We start from the raw sequence: 19,286 nt of genomic DNA on the forward strand, positions 1-19,286 counted from the left end.
GTTTCGGCGGTAAGCACCCGCCTTGTTCACAACATCATGACAGACTGTGATTGTATTTATACCCCTTAGTCATTGCATTACATCATGCATGTTAAACTCCTGTTTCTACGCACATTTCAGCTTGTTTTTCTCATTACACACTCTAGTCACACCCAGTTACCATGGTAATATGGGGCGTCGTCCACTTGAGATTGACATAAACCAATTACTTTCATTTTCCCTATTAATTGGTTACATCATCCGCCCCCATGTTTGGTTTCGTTACTATAGAAACCCTTATGTCACATGAGCCTAGTGATTTTCTCATTCCTGCCTTGTCTGTCAATCGCTGTGTGTGTGCCTCGCTTATGCCTCGTTGGGCCGATTTCCACGAGTCAATTCGCGTTTGAATCCCTTCCTCGGCGCTGGTGAGTTTGTAAACTGACACCATAGGCTATTCCTGCTGTTTGTTTATATTTCCGAGGTGTTGGGCCTGCGGCGCTAAGCTGTTTGTATTGTGCGCGTGTTAAAGCGGTTACAGTTTGTGGAATGCTTAAGGGATAATGCGTGCGCGTTTAATAACACACACGGCTCATTGGGTTTTCAAAGGCGCGCGTTTTTGTCATGCCGCCTCGTATTCGCGTTACAGGACGCTTTTGTGAGCGGGTGCAGCGGGGGATGTTCTGGGGATATTGTTAGCGCGTTAGTGCACATGGTTACTTAGTTCATTTGGGCGCGCGTTTGTAAGCACACCTCGTAGTGTAATTCAAGGACGCGCGGGGTTAGACAGGGAAAACCTGCTACAGAGTGCTAATTTTGCATTAATCATAGCGCCTGTTTTTTACTTATGTTGCCTAATCTCCCAGTGGACTTAGGTATCCCATTACTGAGTTTTGACCTATCTAACATTCAATATGCATAACATTTATACATTATTTCCTAGTGGACAAAATTACAGGCATTTCTTCAGTTCCTTGTGCTGATGGGTAACATTTATACATTATTTCCTAGTGGACAAAATTACAGGCATTTCTTCAGTTCCTTGTGCGGATGGGTAATGACATATCTAGCAATACAATATGACATCTCAAAGGTTTTAGTCCTTATTACATATATGCATTACTTTATGGATCATCAATGTGCAACATTAGCAGTAATTCCCCATGTATTGACCTATGTGTGCGTGAAGTAATTCATCTAAATGCTGCTCTTACAGGCTAAAACTGCTATAGGGGTCATAATAGTGCTAATATATACAGTGATAGAACATTATTAAAACTGAACAATAGATGTTAACTGGGTGGGAGGGGGGAAGTTAACTATTACAGGGTTCGGGGCATTGTCATCAAGAACCATGTTTTCATAGTTAGAGATGGACACTGAGTGCTTCATCAGAGTTGAGACCATTCGGTATTTTTGAATTAAGCATTATGATATACCGTGATTCTAGTCTTCTCAAACTCTGCAGGCGATTACCACCTCTTGGATTTTTTGGCACACTGTCAATGACGAAGTATGTTAATACTCCTATATCCCCTGCATGGGTAGTGTTTATGTGCCTGGCTACAGGGTAAGCTGGGTCGTCATTGTTTATAGCGCGGAGGTGTTGGAGGACTCTGATATGTACAGGGTGGATGGTACTACCCACATATCTTTTACCACAGATGCAGTTTAGGACATACACCGCATGGTCAGTCTTGCAATTGTATTTGTCTCTGATCTTGTATGGTCTCTTCCTAAAGGGTATTTCCACTTTTGTGGTATTTATCCCATGCTTACAGGCTTTGCATTTACTGCACTTGCTGAAACCTTTGATTTTTGACAGCCAGTCATCCTGTTTTTTGATAGCCGGTGCATTGCAAACTAGGTGCTCCCTCATAGATTTAGCCTTCCTAAATGCCATCATTGGTCTTTTGCCACATAATTCTCCAATTACGGGGTCTCTCCTTACTAGCGGCCAATGCTTGGTCAGTATCTTTCTGACCTGGTTGTGGTAGGTATTAAATCCTGTAATCAATCTAGGTGGCTCTGGTTTGGGAGTTTTCTCTGTCTTTTCTTGTTTTTTGGCAAAGAGGAGATCTTTTCTGTTGGTCTGGCTACATTTTATGTTTGCTCTGTTGCATGTTTTTTGACTGTAACCTCTCTTTCCTAGTCTTGTAAATAGGTTCTGTTTTGCCTCATCTAGTCCTGTCTTTGTACTGCAATTTCTGGTCATCCTTAAGCATTCTGCGTAGGGAATTGATTCCTTCAGGTTCTGAGGATGGAAACTTTGTGCGTGTAGCACCGAGTTCCCAGCTGTGGGCTTACGATATGTTCTCGTCTGTATTTTACTCTGTTCTACATATAGTTCTATGTCTAGGAACTGAATTGAGGTGGGGTTAGTGGTGCAGGTGAATCGCAGATTAAGTGCGTTTTCATTTAGCTCAGCAGCAAAAAATTCTGCATCTTCTTTAGGGCCTTTCCACAGTATAAAAATGTCATCTATGTATCGCTTATACATCATCACATTTCTCGACATAGTAGCTTGGTGTTTAGCCATGAGTATCTGTTCCTCCCACCAGCCCATGTGTAGATTCGCATAGCTGGGAGAGAAACAAGTTCCCATGGCCGATCCCTGGATTTGTCTGTAGTGGAGTCTATTAAAGATGAAGTTATTATTAGTCAGACACCACTCCGTCATTTCCAACAACATTTTAGTATGATTGTATAGTTCAATTGGTTTCTGCCCTAGGAAGTGTTTCACTGCCCTTAATCCATCATGATGTCGGATGCTAGTGTATAAGGATTGAACATCCAGGGTCATAAATACATAATCATCTTCCCAATGTACATCATACACTTTACGTAAAAAATCACTCGTGTCTTTTATGTATGCTGGCAGGGCTTTCACATAGGGTTGTAGAAAATGGTCTATAAAGATGCTGGTCTTCTCAAACAGGCTGCCAATAGCTGAGATTATTGGTCTTCCAGGTGGTGTTGTCTCATTTTTATGAATCTTTGGGATGAGGTATAGTTGGGGGCATGTCGGGTAATCCGTTTTCAAATACTCAAATTCCTCCTTGCTCAACAAACCTGCGCCTTTCCATCTATATAATTCATTTGTGTATTTCTCTTGGACACTCACCAGCTGCGTCGGAGTTATTCTGGTGTAACAATCCTGGTCTTGCAATTGTGCCATTGCCTCATCGTTATACATTTGTAATGGCCATAGCACAATGTTTCCTCCTTTATCTGACCATCTGATAACAATGTCTGATCTCATTTTTATTTTTTCCATCAGTTTCTCATACGGCCCATTTCTATTCTGGTATTTTGTAAAGAACTCTTCTGAGCTTTTTGTAGACAAATCCTTCAAATCTTTGATAACACACTCTGTGAACAGGTCAAGCCCATCCTTCGGCGTTATTGGCATAAATACCGATTTCGGCTTAAAGTTGGTTTTTTCTGTTTTATAAATGTCTATGTCTGTGATTTCTGCAGCCATTCCAGATGACACCAAATTGTTTGTGTTGTCTTGTTCAATGTCAATCATGTCTCTCAACACATTCATATTTGCCACACTGAGTCCTTGACTGTTTTGGATATTCCCTTCAATTCCGTCTTTTTGGTTGAGGGTGTTCGCAAAATGTTTTTGGAGTTTTAGCTTCCGCATGTATTGAAAGAAGTCAATTCTGGTTTGAGCATAGTCAAAGTTTGTGTGGGCACAAAACGTTAGTCCCAAGGATAAAATCTCTATTTCTCTTTGCGATAGTTCCATGTTTGAAAGATTAATTACTGTGTTATCTTTACTTCTTGTGTTTCCTGTCATTATCGCTGAGATTTCTTTTTGTATTGTTTCTTTGCTGTTGCCGTTGGTTTCGTTTTTTCTTTGTCCTTTTCCCCACCGTCTGTCTTTCCGGCGGTGACTTTTTGTTTTTGTTGGGAGTCTTGTTTTGAGGTTGAGTTGCTCCTTTGTTGATATGGTCTTCTTGGCCTCAGCGTTGTGAGGCGTTGTACCCTTAAAAAAGCCAACTCCTGTGCCGGGGTGGGTATTGGTCCAGTGGCGCCCAGCGGGTTATTTGTTTCGTTCTCTGATTCATAATCAGTGCTCAAGTCTGGTTCACTTTGTTCTCCCAGGGTTCCAGTGCTGGTCATGCTTTTGGGCAATGATTGACTACGTACTTGGTCATACTTCCTTGCGAATGTATATATTCTTCCAGTCATGTAGTCTTTCCGGTCCCTTTGGAATTTTATGGCTTTTCTTTCTTTTATTTCTTCCTCATGTTTAAGAACTCTCCCTTTAATTTCATCCAAACTTTTGGCTATTTCTTCCTTGTTTTCTTTAGTGTCTAATTCTTTTATGATTTCCTCAATGCGGGCGATAAGTTTTTCTCTATCGCTTGCTGCATATTTTGTCAAGATTTTTAGCATATTGGTTGATGCTAGTGCGCTGTTATCCGTCCAATCTTGGAGCATAGCTGGGTCTGGGTTTTCATACGTTGGGGCTACTAGTATTCTTAGCCCTCTTGGTACTCGGCCGACTTCAATATATCTGCTTAATGATTTCACCTCCCACCATTTTGCCACCTCTTTTTTCCTTAACTTCTCCAGTTCTGTCAGTAGGTTTTTTGTTTCATCTTTGTTCCCTCCTTTGTCTTTTGGGGCTGACACATTAGGAGTGTTGTCTTCGCCTGTGTCAGTGTCTTGGAATATGTTCCGTGCCGCCTCTTCCCTTTCTCTCTCCCATTCCACAGCCATTATGTGTTTCTTAAGGAAATATAATATATGTGTGTGTGTGTATATATATATGTATATATAATTATATGAAATGTAATTTGTGCTGTTGGACGAGGATGAAAGATTCAAACAAATTGACTTTGTGAAGTGGCTATTACCTTTGGCTTTAAATGGAGTGGAAAGACTGTTATCAATAGACCAAAATGTGTAATTAATTAATCATACCATACGACTCGCACCCTTGGTGGGTTACAGATTGACAACGATGAAAATTACAATTACGTAGGTATTTTCCAATGGGACTTACTAATATCAGTGAACACATGCTGTGAGTGCAGAATAAACTAACCAACTTGTGGTGAATATGCAATCCTTTGTTTGTAGCCATGATTGCTTGTCCAATGGGAGTGTGACTAAATAATTGGTCATTGACATTTCCCATTCAAAAAGGCATTGATAAAGGTTCTATCGCCAAAACATGTCTGCTTGGTTTCAGGCATCTTTCCCTATTGTCCCCTCTGAGTCTTTGTGGCACTTGATCTAATACAAAATACCTCCGATTATCCAGCTTGTTCTCATGAAACTGTTGGAAATGTCTGCCCATGGGGTACGTCTGTTCTTTATTATTGATTACTCTAATGTGCTATAAGGTCCTTTGGTGCACTGGTACAATTGTGCTACCTTTGTACAATTTAAAACAGCTACATCTTAAGGCAGATACTACGAATTGGCTTTTACATGTCGAGCGCTTCCCGATCTGCCACGTTTTATCTGTAAAAGGTAAGGGTACTTCCGTCGTATTTTCTCCATATTTGCATGCCTTACACTTGTGGCATCTCCTGAAGCCCTCGCTTTCACTGAGCCAAGTTGCAGATGGAATTCCAGGGCTGTTTGTCACCAATGCATCCCTTAAGGATCTCGCCTTACAAAATGTTATTATCCCAAGGAGTACATGCCAATGTTTTTGCATAATGGATCTTAACTCCTTATGCTGTGTACTGTACCCTGTGATGAAACAGAATTTTGGTTCCACTGTTTGTGATTCTTTCTGTTTTGGCTGATTGGCAGATTATAACTGATCTCTAGGTTTAGCATTAGCTTTGTCTCTTGCTGCTTTTAAAACTGTTTTACTGGATCCCCTTTGATCAAACTTCACATTGAGCTGGTCTTGTGCTTGATACAATTGGCTAGGGCAACTACAGTTCCGCCTTATCCTTACATTTTCAGCTTAAGGGATGCTGTTCACCAACTTTGAAGGGTGGAAGCTGCGAGCATGGAGTATTGGGTTGCCCGTAGTCCCCTGGCGAAATGTTTTGTTTATTTTACCTTCCTTAATGAACACTGTTAAATCCCAAAACTGGATTTCCTCTTTACTTATGTTTGACATATATAATCAAACAAAGCAGTCCATCAACGGAAGGTGCACTTCTCAGCTGGTGCATACGGCAAGGCTGGACAGGCCTTGAAAATATATCTTTCACCAAGTCAGAAATAACACAGCACTCTCCTGGGGATGTTGAAATTCATTTATTTAGCAAGCCATATCACTCCTCCCTACGCGTTTCAACCACACAGGTCTTGGTCATGGTACATAGCGACAGTTCATCTTCGCTGTTGCCTATTTATAGCACTCTACCACTTAACCCATTATGAAGCATTGTGGGAGTGGTAGTCATCACAGACAAATACTAACATTAAAGTGCATTACACACTACGCAATACTAATAACCATAGGCATAGATCACGCAGGGACACCTAAACTCATTAGTATAAACTATACTAGGCAAAACAACCTCCTAATCATGAAAACACATGTAGAGGTATCACAGGCATATAGGCATTGCACATTACGCATAAATCACATTAGGCCTAACCAGTATAAATACAGGAGGCAATCTCCTCACTAGTCGAAACACATTAGACCCTACCTCCTAAGTAAAACTCACATTAGGGGCGTAATCACAGTGAAGTACAATCTCACTTACATAAACCTTCCATAGGTAAAATCATCTCTAGAGGTATCCACACAGGGTGCGTAAAACATACTAGATGCATTACATTTCCTAGCACCACATTTAAAGCACATCGATCACATTAGGGCCTTGTGCCCTATCCACATACCAGCCCCCTGGCCAACTGGCATCTCAAGAAGGGGCTCAAATGCCCTGTGTCCAGAATGTCAGGGCGCGCTGCCAACCCAGCGCCAGTCAGGGGTGCGCCACCGGCGCAAACCTAAACATTGCAGCTGCCCACTACTTGCTGGGCAGCTGAGATCAATCACTGGGAGGCCTAAACGCTGCAGCTGGCACTAAGTGCTGCGCAGCTGTGGAAGGCCAAGGTAGGGCGAAGGAGTGCGACTCACTCCTAGATTCCAAAAGCACATGTCCCCTGAAAAGAAATACCTAAACTGTGCAGCTGCCCACTACTTGCTGGGCAGCTGTGAACTCAAAACTGTGACATGGGCCCTCACTGGCCCTTTCGGACAAAGATTGCGCCAAATGCTGGGACCCTCTAGGCTCTGAAAAATAAATACTGCGCATTTTCGTTTGGGCGGCCCTCTCTCTGGTGGGACCGCCCAGGCACCGACAATGTGCCTCGGAATGCCCCTCAGACTGCGCCACTTCGGGAGCGTACTGGCTCCTTAAAGTAATACATGCCCCATCGCTGGAGCCATCACGTGGCTCTGGAATCAACTGGGCCCACTGGAGCCTTAAATATTCAAATAAGCCCTGGCTGTTGGAGCTACGCATAGGCTCTGAACGAATAAACATGCCCCCATAAATGTGGAAAGACCACGAGCCCCCAAACACTGGAAAAAGTGCCCACCATGGGCGGCATGGGCCCACGGTTCCTTGGGACCCCCACGGGGGCCTTCTACATTATGTTGCCACATTGGAGCGGCCCACTGCCAGACGGGGCCGCTCAAGACTCGGGGGGCCTCGCACTATGACCACCAACAATCACCATCTGCCCCTCTGTTCCGTAGTCGGCACAAACAGAAAAAACAACAATCTGGGCCCCCTACAAGAATTAGAGGCCCTTCGGTGGAGCGCCCGCAGCGGCGGGTCCGCTCGCAAGACAGCAAACAGGAGACACACTCGAGCCCTCTCTTACCGGCTCATTCTGCGGCGTCTCTACGGCGGTCTCTGGCTTCGCCCGGTCAGTGCAGGGACTCCAGCCGGGAGATAGCTTGTACAGCTCTCAAGTCCCACATGCGGTGGGGGCAGGCACCGGCAATGTGCCTCGTGCCACCTCCGCCATCACTACCTCCAATGTGGCACCCTGCGGGCTTCTCTCCCAGCGGCAGCGGCATGCGCGGGATTTCCTTCTAGAAACCGGAAGTCCCGCCCGCCATCAGGCGTCTTGCTGCCTGACTTCCGCCCTGCCCGGGACTCGGTCGCCGCAGTGATTCTCTTTGCGCAAAATGAGGGGTGGGCACCCTCGAGACTAAAAATAAAGTTACTGTGCCGGGTGGGCACCCGCTAGGACGCTAATAAGCGAGGTGGGCACCCGCCGTAACCACCACAGCAAAACGAAGACGCAGGGTAGGCACCTGCACACTCAACACCAGCCAGCGGCAATCAAGCAGGGTGGGCACCTGCCACTAAATATCCCAATAAGCGGGGTAGGCACCCACAAGCTCGGTGCCACTGGGGAATCCCCACGCTGGGGGTTCCCTCCCAAAGGGGGTCAATAAGGAGGAGGAGCACGCCCCTGGTAGTTTCAAGTTAGAAAAACCAGAACATTTTCATGGGGACACAACCCCATTTTTATACACCAAAATCCTTTGTCTAGCAGGGTGAGGCAATGGGAGAACCAGCTACAACTGGTTATGGGGAACTCCTGAGCACTTTTTTTTGCTCTGCCCCTCTTCCCCTTTCACTGGCCAGACTAGGGACATCGGACGCACCACAGGGGGTGGAGCCAGCATTGTGGAGGGAAGGCCCAGCCCTATTCAGGTCCTAAGTGGACTCCTCCCTCCTATCAACATGCAGATCTCTCCATTCACCACCGGGGCAGACCCATCCTGACTCCTGGAGCCAGGCACACCAGCCAGCTCCAGCCAATCACAAGCCAGACAGCCAATTCACATTCACTGCATAGACATGCCAACTTCCAGACACAATAAATCCACGCACATCATCGCGCAGCATTTAATCACACGAGTTGGCACATACCAAACTCGACCCTGCACTCCCCACACATCAGAAACTACCATGGTCACACATATTCCCCATGCATTCCGATGGGAGGGCAGTCCACTCTCACCACACATACACAGAGAGCGCATACGCTTTACACTGGACCACAGTGAAAAAGTGCGCAGAGGCCTAAAATCACCAACACCAGGTTACAGAAACAGGCTAGGCAAATGCAAAAAGTCTCGGGTGAACCTGCCAAAAGGGCCAAGTCCAACAATTATATTACTCCATGTACTAATCATTATCTTGATGTCGATCTGTTAACACTGCTCCTTTGCTACCGTGTACCAGTTACCCGGTTAGACAGTTACACGTTTTTCATATATATCTTAGTGACTGTTGACCAATGCACTAATTTCAAGATTACCGGACTGGGTGTCCCTAATCTTTAAATGCATGAATATTAGACACAGTGTCCTATTGATGAACCCTCTTTCCCGGCTTAATGCCCAGTTATGACCATGGAGTCATGTAACAATGTACTATCCATAACGACAGCCAATTTAATTCATAGACGTCAGCCAATTTGCCCACAAACCCACTTTCCACATCTATGTCATGAGTTAGTAAGTCCATTTCATGCTTCAAAAGCACTTATATATACACCAAACATTCTTAATTGCAGAGGAAGAAAAAGAAAAATAATGAATGAACATGAAACGGATTACAGGTGAATGTACATTTCTTCATTCCCATTCAGCCCTGTGGGGGTCTGTGTTTTGAATCTTATGATGAGTCGTGATTCCAAGCATCTCAATTTGAGAGTCCTGTTACATTCTCTCTCATGCAGCGGCACGGTGGCTAGGCCAAAGTATGCCATGTTCTGCCCGGTCTTTGCCTCATGTGTCATCATGTGTTTTGCTACTGCATATGTAGTATCCTTGTTTTGAGTTGCCCTGTTATGCTCCAGGATACGGTTCTTTAATGGGCATATCATGTTGCCTATGTAATGTTTCCCACATAGGCATTCAATTAAATACACTACATATGTGGATTCACAAGCGATAGTTACATTAATGTTAAAAACTTTTCCTCGTGATGGTTTTCCTGTTTTTCCCTATTTTGCATGCCTTACAGCTACTACATTTGCTAAATCCCTTTTGCAAATTCTGTAACCAAGTCTCTTGTTTCCTTATCACAAAATGGCTGTTTACCCAGTTTTCTGTATGTTATTTCTGATCGTGCACCCAACTTCTCTCCGATATCAGGATCTTTTTTTAACACGTTCCAATATTTATTCAGTATTTTCTGTATTTTGAAACTCTCCTTGCTGTACGTTAGAATCATTCGATTGTATTGTTATTTTGTTCTTCCTTCTTCTTTTCTTTTTTTCTCACCAGAGTTTAAGTTCTTGTTACACATCTTGCTTTAGCTTCACAATGTTGGATGTTGCTGTATTTATACCCTCTTTGCAGGAATCTCCATTTAGTTTCCTATAATTTGGATTCCATTTCTTTGACCTCAGAGCAGTTCCTTTTCATCCTTATGAACTCTCCGTTGGGGTATGCTTTTTAAATTTTTTTTAACAAGAGTTCATAAGGATGAATAGAAACTGCTCTGAGGTCCAAGAAATGTAATCTAAATTCCCGGAAACTAAACGGTTAGGGATGTGTGATGAAATAATCGGGGCTTATATAACATTTTCTTTGATTTGCAAATCGCCAAAAAAACTGTTGCAGCATCAACCTTCTTGCTTCGCCACTTACGCTTGGGTGCTGTTCACTTCAACACTGTTGTCAGAGTAGGGGTTATGCACACCCACTAACACTATTAAGGAAGTCACATTATCACTCAGACATTTCTTAATCAGTGGAGAAGTAACAAAGTGTCCATTATGTTGACCATTAGCCTCTTTCTTATTCATTCTGATTCTCTGACCCAGATAAACCTATCACTGATTAATTTCACTTTGGTGAGAGGCGTCCGAATTAACATTATATAACTTTCTAGATACTATTTGTGGCTGCAATGGAAGCAGATACCTGTCCCATTCTTAGTCTGAGATGATGAATGTGCCTCTATTTCTTTTCAGAAAAGTTCAATAAGTCCCCAAATATTAATATACTTAGAACCCTCTTTCACTCCAGCTGTTAGAAACTAAAGGAGAGCTTCCTTTCCCTGGCTTTGTTCGTTTAGCACCTTTTACCATCTTAAGTTTCTGAATTTTTTTAATGCTTTGGATCAATCACCAAGTAACAAGATTCCAATTTTTCAACATCTAGCCTATAATGAGATACTTTGTGAGCTGATGTGTTGTTGATGAGCCTTGTTAGACTGTGATGCTGAAATATCGGTAGGGTAGAGGGTCAGTCTCTTCTGCGGTACTTATTGAGTGTGGGTAAAATGTTCATATCCGGGCCTTTAGCAAGCATTTTCTCTGGCATTTTGCAATGATTGAACACCTGAAGTTATTCTCCACCTTTGCAAAGTGCTGCATCAGGTTGACTCCAAGGCTGATTGGGAAGGCAGATACTCACCAAACACAGATCCATGGGCCCAGCTATGTTAAAATGGGAATACCCAAAACCCTATAGAATGTGTTTATACATCTACAGGGACTTGTGTCCAAACACTGTGATTTGAGTGAATGCTTGTAATCAGTTTAAAAAAAATCCTTGAATCAACTGTGTTAAACGTAATACTAACTACTTGTCATTTGTAAAGATTTCTGTAGCTCCCAATTTGTCTGTTCTGAAGCTGTTGCCTTTTCTGAAGGCCGCACCACTTTAAATATGGTTCTACCAAAGTGGGTAGTACTTTTGCTGTTCCACAGGACATAGGGCCAGATGTACAAAATCATTTAGCAGACTCTGACACTTTGATTAACTAAATAATAGGGTTTATGAACTCTAAATGCTTTCCTTAAAGGCACTAAACCAATTTTGTGATCCGGTAACTGGTTTAGAATTGTAAAATGGGTTCTGAAGGGCATAATGAATCTCCTTTGGGAAGTGAAGTGGTTAGGACATCCCTTTCAAAGGATGATTCATTATGTTATGTATTTGTGTTTTGTGATAAAAATCATGTCTGAAAACATTTAACATTTACTCCCAACATGGGGTGGTAAGCCTTTCACAAAAGCTAAAGGGTCCCATTTTTGAGAGCTCTTTCCCTTTGTGAATGTTTTTTTTAACATGAAACTAATATGTATTACATCTATAATACCACATACAATATTTACAATATCTAGGTGACATAGTGATGAAAAAAGACCAGGCAAAGTGCTCATGAAATCAGTTGGCTACCACGAGGGAAACGCTATTGGTACTAAACACGTCTCACTCGTCTCATAAAGTGCATAGACATACATGTAAAGAAACACAATAACCACACCGAAGTCAGAATATGTGACAAGATAATCAATAAAATAAAGAAGAAAAAGCCTCACGGACTACAGGTCCCACTAAATTTGACAATGCCTCAGTCAGTTTCTATCCAGACTTCACCCAGGCGGTGCAGAAGCAACGCATGGGTTTCACCGGGGTGAAGAGACAGCTTAGAAATATGGGACTGAAGTATGCCATGCTTTTTCCAGCCCGACTGAGGATCGAGTATGAGGAGCGGGTGTTTTTCTTTGATCGCCCCGAAGTGGTCAGTGACTGGTTGGACACATTGCCATCAAACCGCACCGACAGCGAGAGCTCGAGAGGTGCCGAGGGGGGCCTGGCTGAACAGGAGTAGTGAGTCTGCATTGGCGAACCGGTTACTATGGACTTATAGCAGTGGCTTTATCTTAGTCTTGCTTTATAATGGGGATACCCGGGGTGGGGGGAATCGGGCCTCTTCTTCCTCCTCTGGGGGCTTTCTCTCTCTTTTTGTAGGTTAGTTAATGGGGCGACAGGCACACTGCAAGTTGGGGTGGCTTTCTGGTCTAACGCAGGGGTGCAGGGTGGGAGGGGGTGTTTTTCAGGGTTCCTTGGGGGTGGTGGGGGGGTCTTTTCCTTTTTGTTTTGTTCGAGGCTGCGCTATGTTCTGTCTTTTCTCCTGTGTGCTTGTTCCCGGGCGGGGGGGCTGGGTGCCCAGTGCGGGGATGGGGGGGGAACTTAGGGTGCTGAGTTGGAACGTTAACGGTCTTGGTGATAGGATAAAGCGGGGAATTGTATTGCAATATTTGAAACGCTGTGCCCCAGATGTGATTTTACTCCAGGAGACGCACTTGGTTGGAAATGCATGCCACGCACTGAACAGACGGGGCTACCGTTTGGTGGCCCAATCAGGGTTTACCTCCGGGTCGAGAGGGGTGGGGTCCTGGTAAGAACTTCCCTCCCCTTGGAGATAGATGACGTAGTGTTGGACGACAGGGGCCGCTATGCGGCTATTACGGGTCGGTGGGAAGGGAAAACTATTTCCATTTTGTCTGTATATGTCCCCCCTGGCCTGCAGGCCACCACATTTGCTGATTTGGGTGATGTGATCCTGGGGTTTCCTGACGGTATACTGGTAGTGGGTGGCGATTTTAGTTCTGTAGTTAGTAGGGATGAAGACTGTAGCCCCCCAAGAGCCCTGCCTGCGGCACAGCTTTGGCTCGGGAAGCTCCTGGACATGCTTGGTGTAGTTGATTGTTGGAGGCAACTGCACCCTGGACAGCTTCAACATACTTTCTATTCGAGAGCCTACGGGAGTCTATCGAGATTGGACTATATTCTTGTGCCAGCAGCACAGATGGTCTCTGTACAGGGAAATTAGGCATTTGGCAAGGGGGATCTCTGACCACTCTCTGCTTTGGCTTATAGTCGACATACAGTTGGGTGCCGAGGGCCAGATCGCTCCGATCAACCCCTGGCACCTTCGTAATCCTAAAATCAGGTCGGAGGTGGTGAAGTGTATGGACTACTATTTCACTGAGAATGAGGGATCGGTACCCTCCCCTGTTACATTGTGGGAGGCCTATAAGCCAGTGATTCGTGGTCAAGTCTTGTCCCTCATTGCCAGCGAAAGGAGGCGTAAGAATGCTGCGGTGGTGGATCTGGAAAATTAAATCACTGACTTAGAAAGGCAGATGGAGTCCGGGGTCACTCCGGAGGTGGTGTATTCTCTGGCCCTGAAACAATCTGACTACAAGGCGCTGGTCACTGATGCGGCCAAGGCGATGCACCGTGAGCAACAGGGGCGTTTGTATGATGTTGGTGATAAGGCGGGAAAGTTGATTGCATGGTTGGACAAAAAGGATAGATTGAACCGGGTGGTGCCTGTTGTTGAACGGATGGATGGTATGCGTGTCGTGGACCCGATTGATATAGTCCAAGTATTTGCCCAGCACTTTCAGGCAGTGTATGCGCCGGTCTCTGATAGGCCGGAAGAGGACTCGCATTTATTGCTTCGGGATATCACCCTGCCTAGCCTGTCGGATTCGGACAAGGAGCTTATGGAGGCGGATTTTTCCACCGATGAAGTAGCGCTCGCTATCCGTTCACTTTGTTCTGGGAAGGCCTCGGGCCCGAATGGGATACCGGTGGAATTATACAAACTATGCCCCGACAAAATGGCACCGTATCTCCGTCGGATGTTCCTGTCATCGCGAGATCTCGGATCTCTTCCCCGAGATCAGAGATTGGCATCTATTGTGGTCATCCACAAAGATGGCAAACCCCGTGATCATTGCTCATCGTATCGGCCGATTTCGCTTTTGAATGTTGAGCCCAAAATTCTCGCCAAACTTTTGGCAAATCGGCTGATTACGGTTATTGCTGACTTGATCCATCCGGACCAATCTGGATTTATACCCCACCGTAACACCGCGCTCAATTTACGTCGCCTCCATGGCGTCTTAGCAAGGGCGGGGTCTCTTGGAGAGCCGGCCATCTTGGTTTCCCTTGATGCCTCGATGGCCTTCGACACGGTGGAGTGGCCATATTTGTGGGCTGCCCCTTGCTAAGTTTGGTTTTGGCCCTAAATTCATTGGGTGGATTAAGCTTTTGTATGAGCAGCCGCTGGCACAGGTGGTGGTTAATGGCAGGGCTTCGGTGCCCTTCCCCCTCGGACGCGGAACAAGACAGGGGTGCCCCTTGTCACCGCTCCTCTTTGCGCTTGCCCTTGAGCCCCTGGCTGCATGGCTACGTTGGGAACCATCGCTTAAGGGCATCCGATGGTCGCCTGACTTCGAGGACCGGATAACGCTCTATGCCGATGATATATTGTTGTATCTTACCTCTCCTCGTAAGTCGTTGGGTGTCCTGTTTGATGTGTTACGCTCCTTTGGGAGGAATTCCGGTTTGGTCATTAACTGGGCCAAGTCCTGTATTTATCAACTTACGGACGATGTGCCTCTTCTCCCCCGCATCTGTCCGATACCAGTTTCTAGAGTTGGCTTTAAATACTTGGGGATCTACATTTCACTGGACCCCAAAGCCCGCTATGAGCGGAATTTGTTGCCTCCGCTTTCCCGGCTTTGGTCGGATGTTGCGGCGTGGTGTGGCTTGCCACTCTCCCCTTTGGGAAGGGCGGCCCTGTTCAAAATGATGTCTCTCCCCCGCTTCCTGTATGCCATTCAAAATACACTTGATTTAGTACCTGCTAGCTATTTTCGGGAGATCGAGGGCTTGCAGAGGAAGTTGATGTGGGGTGGGCGACCGCGTATCGCATTGGCGAAATTGACTTTGCCATGGTATGATGGAGGTATCGCATTGCCCGACATCAATCGCTATTACTGGGCCTCCCAGTTGAGTGCTGTGAACCACGCTATGTACGGCCCTGTCCCGAACCCCGCGTTTGAGATGGACAGATGGCAACTGCCCGGGGGGGATTACAATTGAGCGCTCTATTCTAGAGCTGACCATAAGCACCTCACAGGCCCTACTGCTGTTGCGGTGCGAGTCTGGGGAAGTGCGACCGCCGCCACGGGATGGACAGACAAACTGACGAAATCGACCCCACTGTATGCCGCCGAAGCGCTAGGTGGCCTGTGGACGTCGAAGGGTTTTGACAGATGGGATCTCATCGGTATCAGCAGGGTGGGCGACCTTTGGGCCAAGGGCACAGTTAAGACCTTCGAGGTGCTCCAGCGGGAATATAAACTGAGCGATAGGGAATATTACCGGTACCTTCAAGTCAGCCATGCGCTTAACTCGGTTTTCCCGGCTGGTACTACGATCCTGGAGTCCTCTCCTCTTGAGGATAGAGTGCTTGACGGATACGTCCCCGAAAGCACTATATCTCTTATCTATAAGAAACTGATCAACGATCGCTCGGATCTCCTTCTACAATTGAGGAATGCTTGGACCAATGACGGGCTAGAACTGGACGATGAAGACTGGCAGGCAGCGATATCTTCCCCCAAGGAGGTCGCGATTCCGGCACGCCTTAGGCTGGTGCAACTTAAAATATTGCATCGGGTGTATGTCACGGGCCCACGACTGGTACATATGGGTTTCTCTGTGGATGGGTTGTGTAGGCGTGGATGTGGTATGTTGGCTACATTTTTGCATATCCTCTGGGAATGTCCGGAGGTGGCGACGTTATGGCGCCAAGTGCATGCGGTTATGGGTGAGGTGACGGGTGTTGTGTTATTGCCTGATGCCAGACGCTGTCTGTTGAATGTTTGGGAGCCGAATGACTGTACTGTTGCTCAAACTCAATGGATCACATAGGGTAATATGGTTGCTAAACGAGATATAGCCCAGCTGTGTGGTTCTCAGAGGCCGCATGGAAAGAAAACATGGACTGGTCCATGTTCAGGGAAAAAACTGTGTATGTCTCCCGTGGCAGACCTAAGAAATGGGGTAGGGTCTGGGGTCAATGGAACGCGTATCGTGGAGAGATTTGCACCCCCCCATTCACCGACATTCCAGATCCGCTTCTTCTCCCTTGACTGTGCGTTCCCAATACTTAGCTTTTGTTGACTACATTGTATTGCTTTTCCCCTGGGTCTCCTCCTACCCTCCCCAGTATTTCCCCTCTTTTATATTGTAGCATGTCTTCCGCCCGTCTCCCACTGCCATAAGGGACAGCCAATCTATCACACAGTAATGCCTCGATCTTTTTTGTGTCTTGTTTGTTGTTTATTTATATAAAATATAAAATGTGAAACCTTTCACTAATCCTATTTATACCACATGCTTTTATAAGATCACGAGATATCGCTGCCATACCCCCGGTTTGTCGGCTGAAGAGCTGTGTACTTTGAAGTTGATATTGTTGTGTGCGACTGACCAGCCTCCGTGGTTGTAGGTCTGTAACTGTCTCTTTCTTTACATAATAAAGGTTTTCAAAAAAAATAATAATAAAAAAAATAAAGAAGAAAAAACACAAAATTAGAAGTCAATATAATCAGTGAAAAGTCTCCATAAGGAACCATCGGCAAACGCAAAGGAAGAGACATAAGAAAGTGTGAAATTGAGCGAAGTCTAAAACTTCTATCAGTTAAACGTGAGCATCAAGGTAAAAGGGACCAGTTCAATAAGGTGCCAATTGTTTACGCTCACCTAATAACAGTAAAAACCTTCTCAAGTAATCAGCAACGTGAACAATAGTGATTTAAATAGTGTAATAAGTTTCAAAATCTAAAAGACAAAAATATACGCCAGCTATTAGTATCAATGTGGCGTAATCCCATCCTGTCTATAGTCATTAAATATAAGTGACTCACATGTCAAATTCTCAATCCTTTGTGAATGTAAAACAAAGTTTGTTAGGGTGTAGGGGATCACTGTCTACTCTCAAACAAACTTTTCAAATGTTTAAAGCTTTTTTTTTTAATGCAGCCCTGCTTCCTTTAAGAAAAACTGACTGCATTAAAAAAATATTTAAAAGGCATTCACAGATATGGTGGTCTGCGGACCCTTGTAAGCTCTTATCTCTGTGGTCTAAATCATGAATATTGATGAGGTAGGTCAGATTGTGATCCACAACGAATTGAGAATTAGTAGAAGGTTTGCAAAATTCTACAGTGGTCGCAAAATTATTGTTTGCGATTTGTGACCAGTATTTTCATACTATGTTTTGTACACCGACCCTCAGTACTATATGTTCTGAGCATGATGTTCATTTGATTTCTTGAGAAATTACATTGTGCAAATAGAACACTCATTTGATCTTTTGGTTTTTGAACCCAAATTAACAGATGAGTGGATTATATCGATTTGCTGATTGATAAACTCCTTTCAATATGTTCTACACTTTACGTTTTGCATGCAGTACTGTTACTCTTATGCCAACGATACAACACACAATGGTAGCATGCATCTACTATTTCAGAGGCTTGATGAACGAATGTGGTGCAACCTTTGGGGCAATGTTTCCTAGCTTCAAGTAAAAACATTGATCCAAAATGCTTACTGGCACAGAATGGGAGCCCATTTTACTCTGCTGATGAACGCAATGCTTCCAAAACCAATGAAGTGTGCATTTTAATGCGTGTGGTCACCCCAGCCTCCATTTTATCAGTTTAAGACCTTGACTCTTCAGTTACTATAGCTTGCTTTTTGGTGCATCAGTCAAATTAGTTAAATCTAGACTGCAATTCCTAGAAGGCATATGACTGTCAGACTTAATGTCAGGAGTTAAAGCATGTTGTCCTACTGACATAGAGTGTGATGACAACCTTAATGGCATGTGTTAAATTATGTGGACATGTCTGCTGTTTTTTTGTATACAAATTTCGTTTTTTAAAAATGTTCTATGAGAAAGTAACACTGAAGTATAAATTCAGTGCTTTTCTAACAATGCCTTTTTCTAACTGCAGTTACCGCCTATGTGAGACCCCGGACAAAGTGCATTACAAAAAGTCTCCTCTCTTTGGGCAGTACTTCGGAATCGAAAAAACAGGAAGAATTAAAGTTGGTGATCCAGTGTACATGATTGTCTCCTAACGGAAAAAAACGAAAATGCTTATGTGCAGAAACATTTTCTATGTGTGATCTTGAAAATTAGAGGGGTGCAGAGTGTTGTCTTCAGAGTATGACCATTCGTGGTAATTTGCCATGCCTTTTGTTTTTTATACTATCTAAGCATTGCTAGGAATTATGACATTGTTAATTCTGAAGGCTTTCTTTTGCAGGAAAACTGGCATGAAAATAAGTTGTGATCTGATTACTGCGTATATGTAGTTTAATAAATGGAGAAATTGCTCAATGTTCTCTGGTGATTTTCATCTATCTGAATTTGGTCCAGAACGTCTACCTGGTTTTTGGTATTCCTCAAAGACTCCAGTTCATATTCCAGTTTCATATAGGTATCTGTGCAGCGAACTTTCATTTTTTGAATGATTATTTTATTAAAATGCCAGCTGACCTTAAATGGGCCATCCAGTGTAGAGAAAAAAATGATTTCTCTTTAATCAGTCCTACATCTCTAACAATCACCAGCAACAAGCAGGCCTTGTTCGATTACATCTGCTTGGGTTTTGAAATGTACTATGTCCTCGTTTACAGCTCCTTTAAAGACAAACAATAA

At 44.4% G+C, this 19,286-nt stretch overlaps 1 protein-coding gene across 1 annotated transcript in view; it reads left to right on the forward strand.

Annotated features, from left to right (window-relative positions):
• The window catches only part of LOC147709359 (mitochondrial amidoxime-reducing component 1-like), a 206,464-nt gene extending 187,499 nt beyond the window's left edge, over nucleotides 1-18,965 (forward strand). Inside the window, exon 7 of the mRNA XM_086927931.1 lies at nucleotides 18,577-18,965. Within this exon, the coding sequence (XP_086784057.1) occupies nucleotides 18,577-18,703 (127 nt within the window). The 3' untranslated portion in view covers nucleotides 18,704-18,965. The remainder of the gene's footprint in view (nucleotides 1-18,576) is intronic.
• Nucleotides 18,966-19,286: the final 321 nt, after the last annotated feature.

This window comes from Lissotriton vulgaris, chromosome 6 (assembly GCF_964263255.1).
Source record: "Lissotriton vulgaris chromosome 6, aLisVul1.2, whole genome shotgun sequence".
Lineage (NCBI taxonomy): Eukaryota > Metazoa > Chordata > Amphibia > Caudata > Salamandridae > Lissotriton > Lissotriton vulgaris.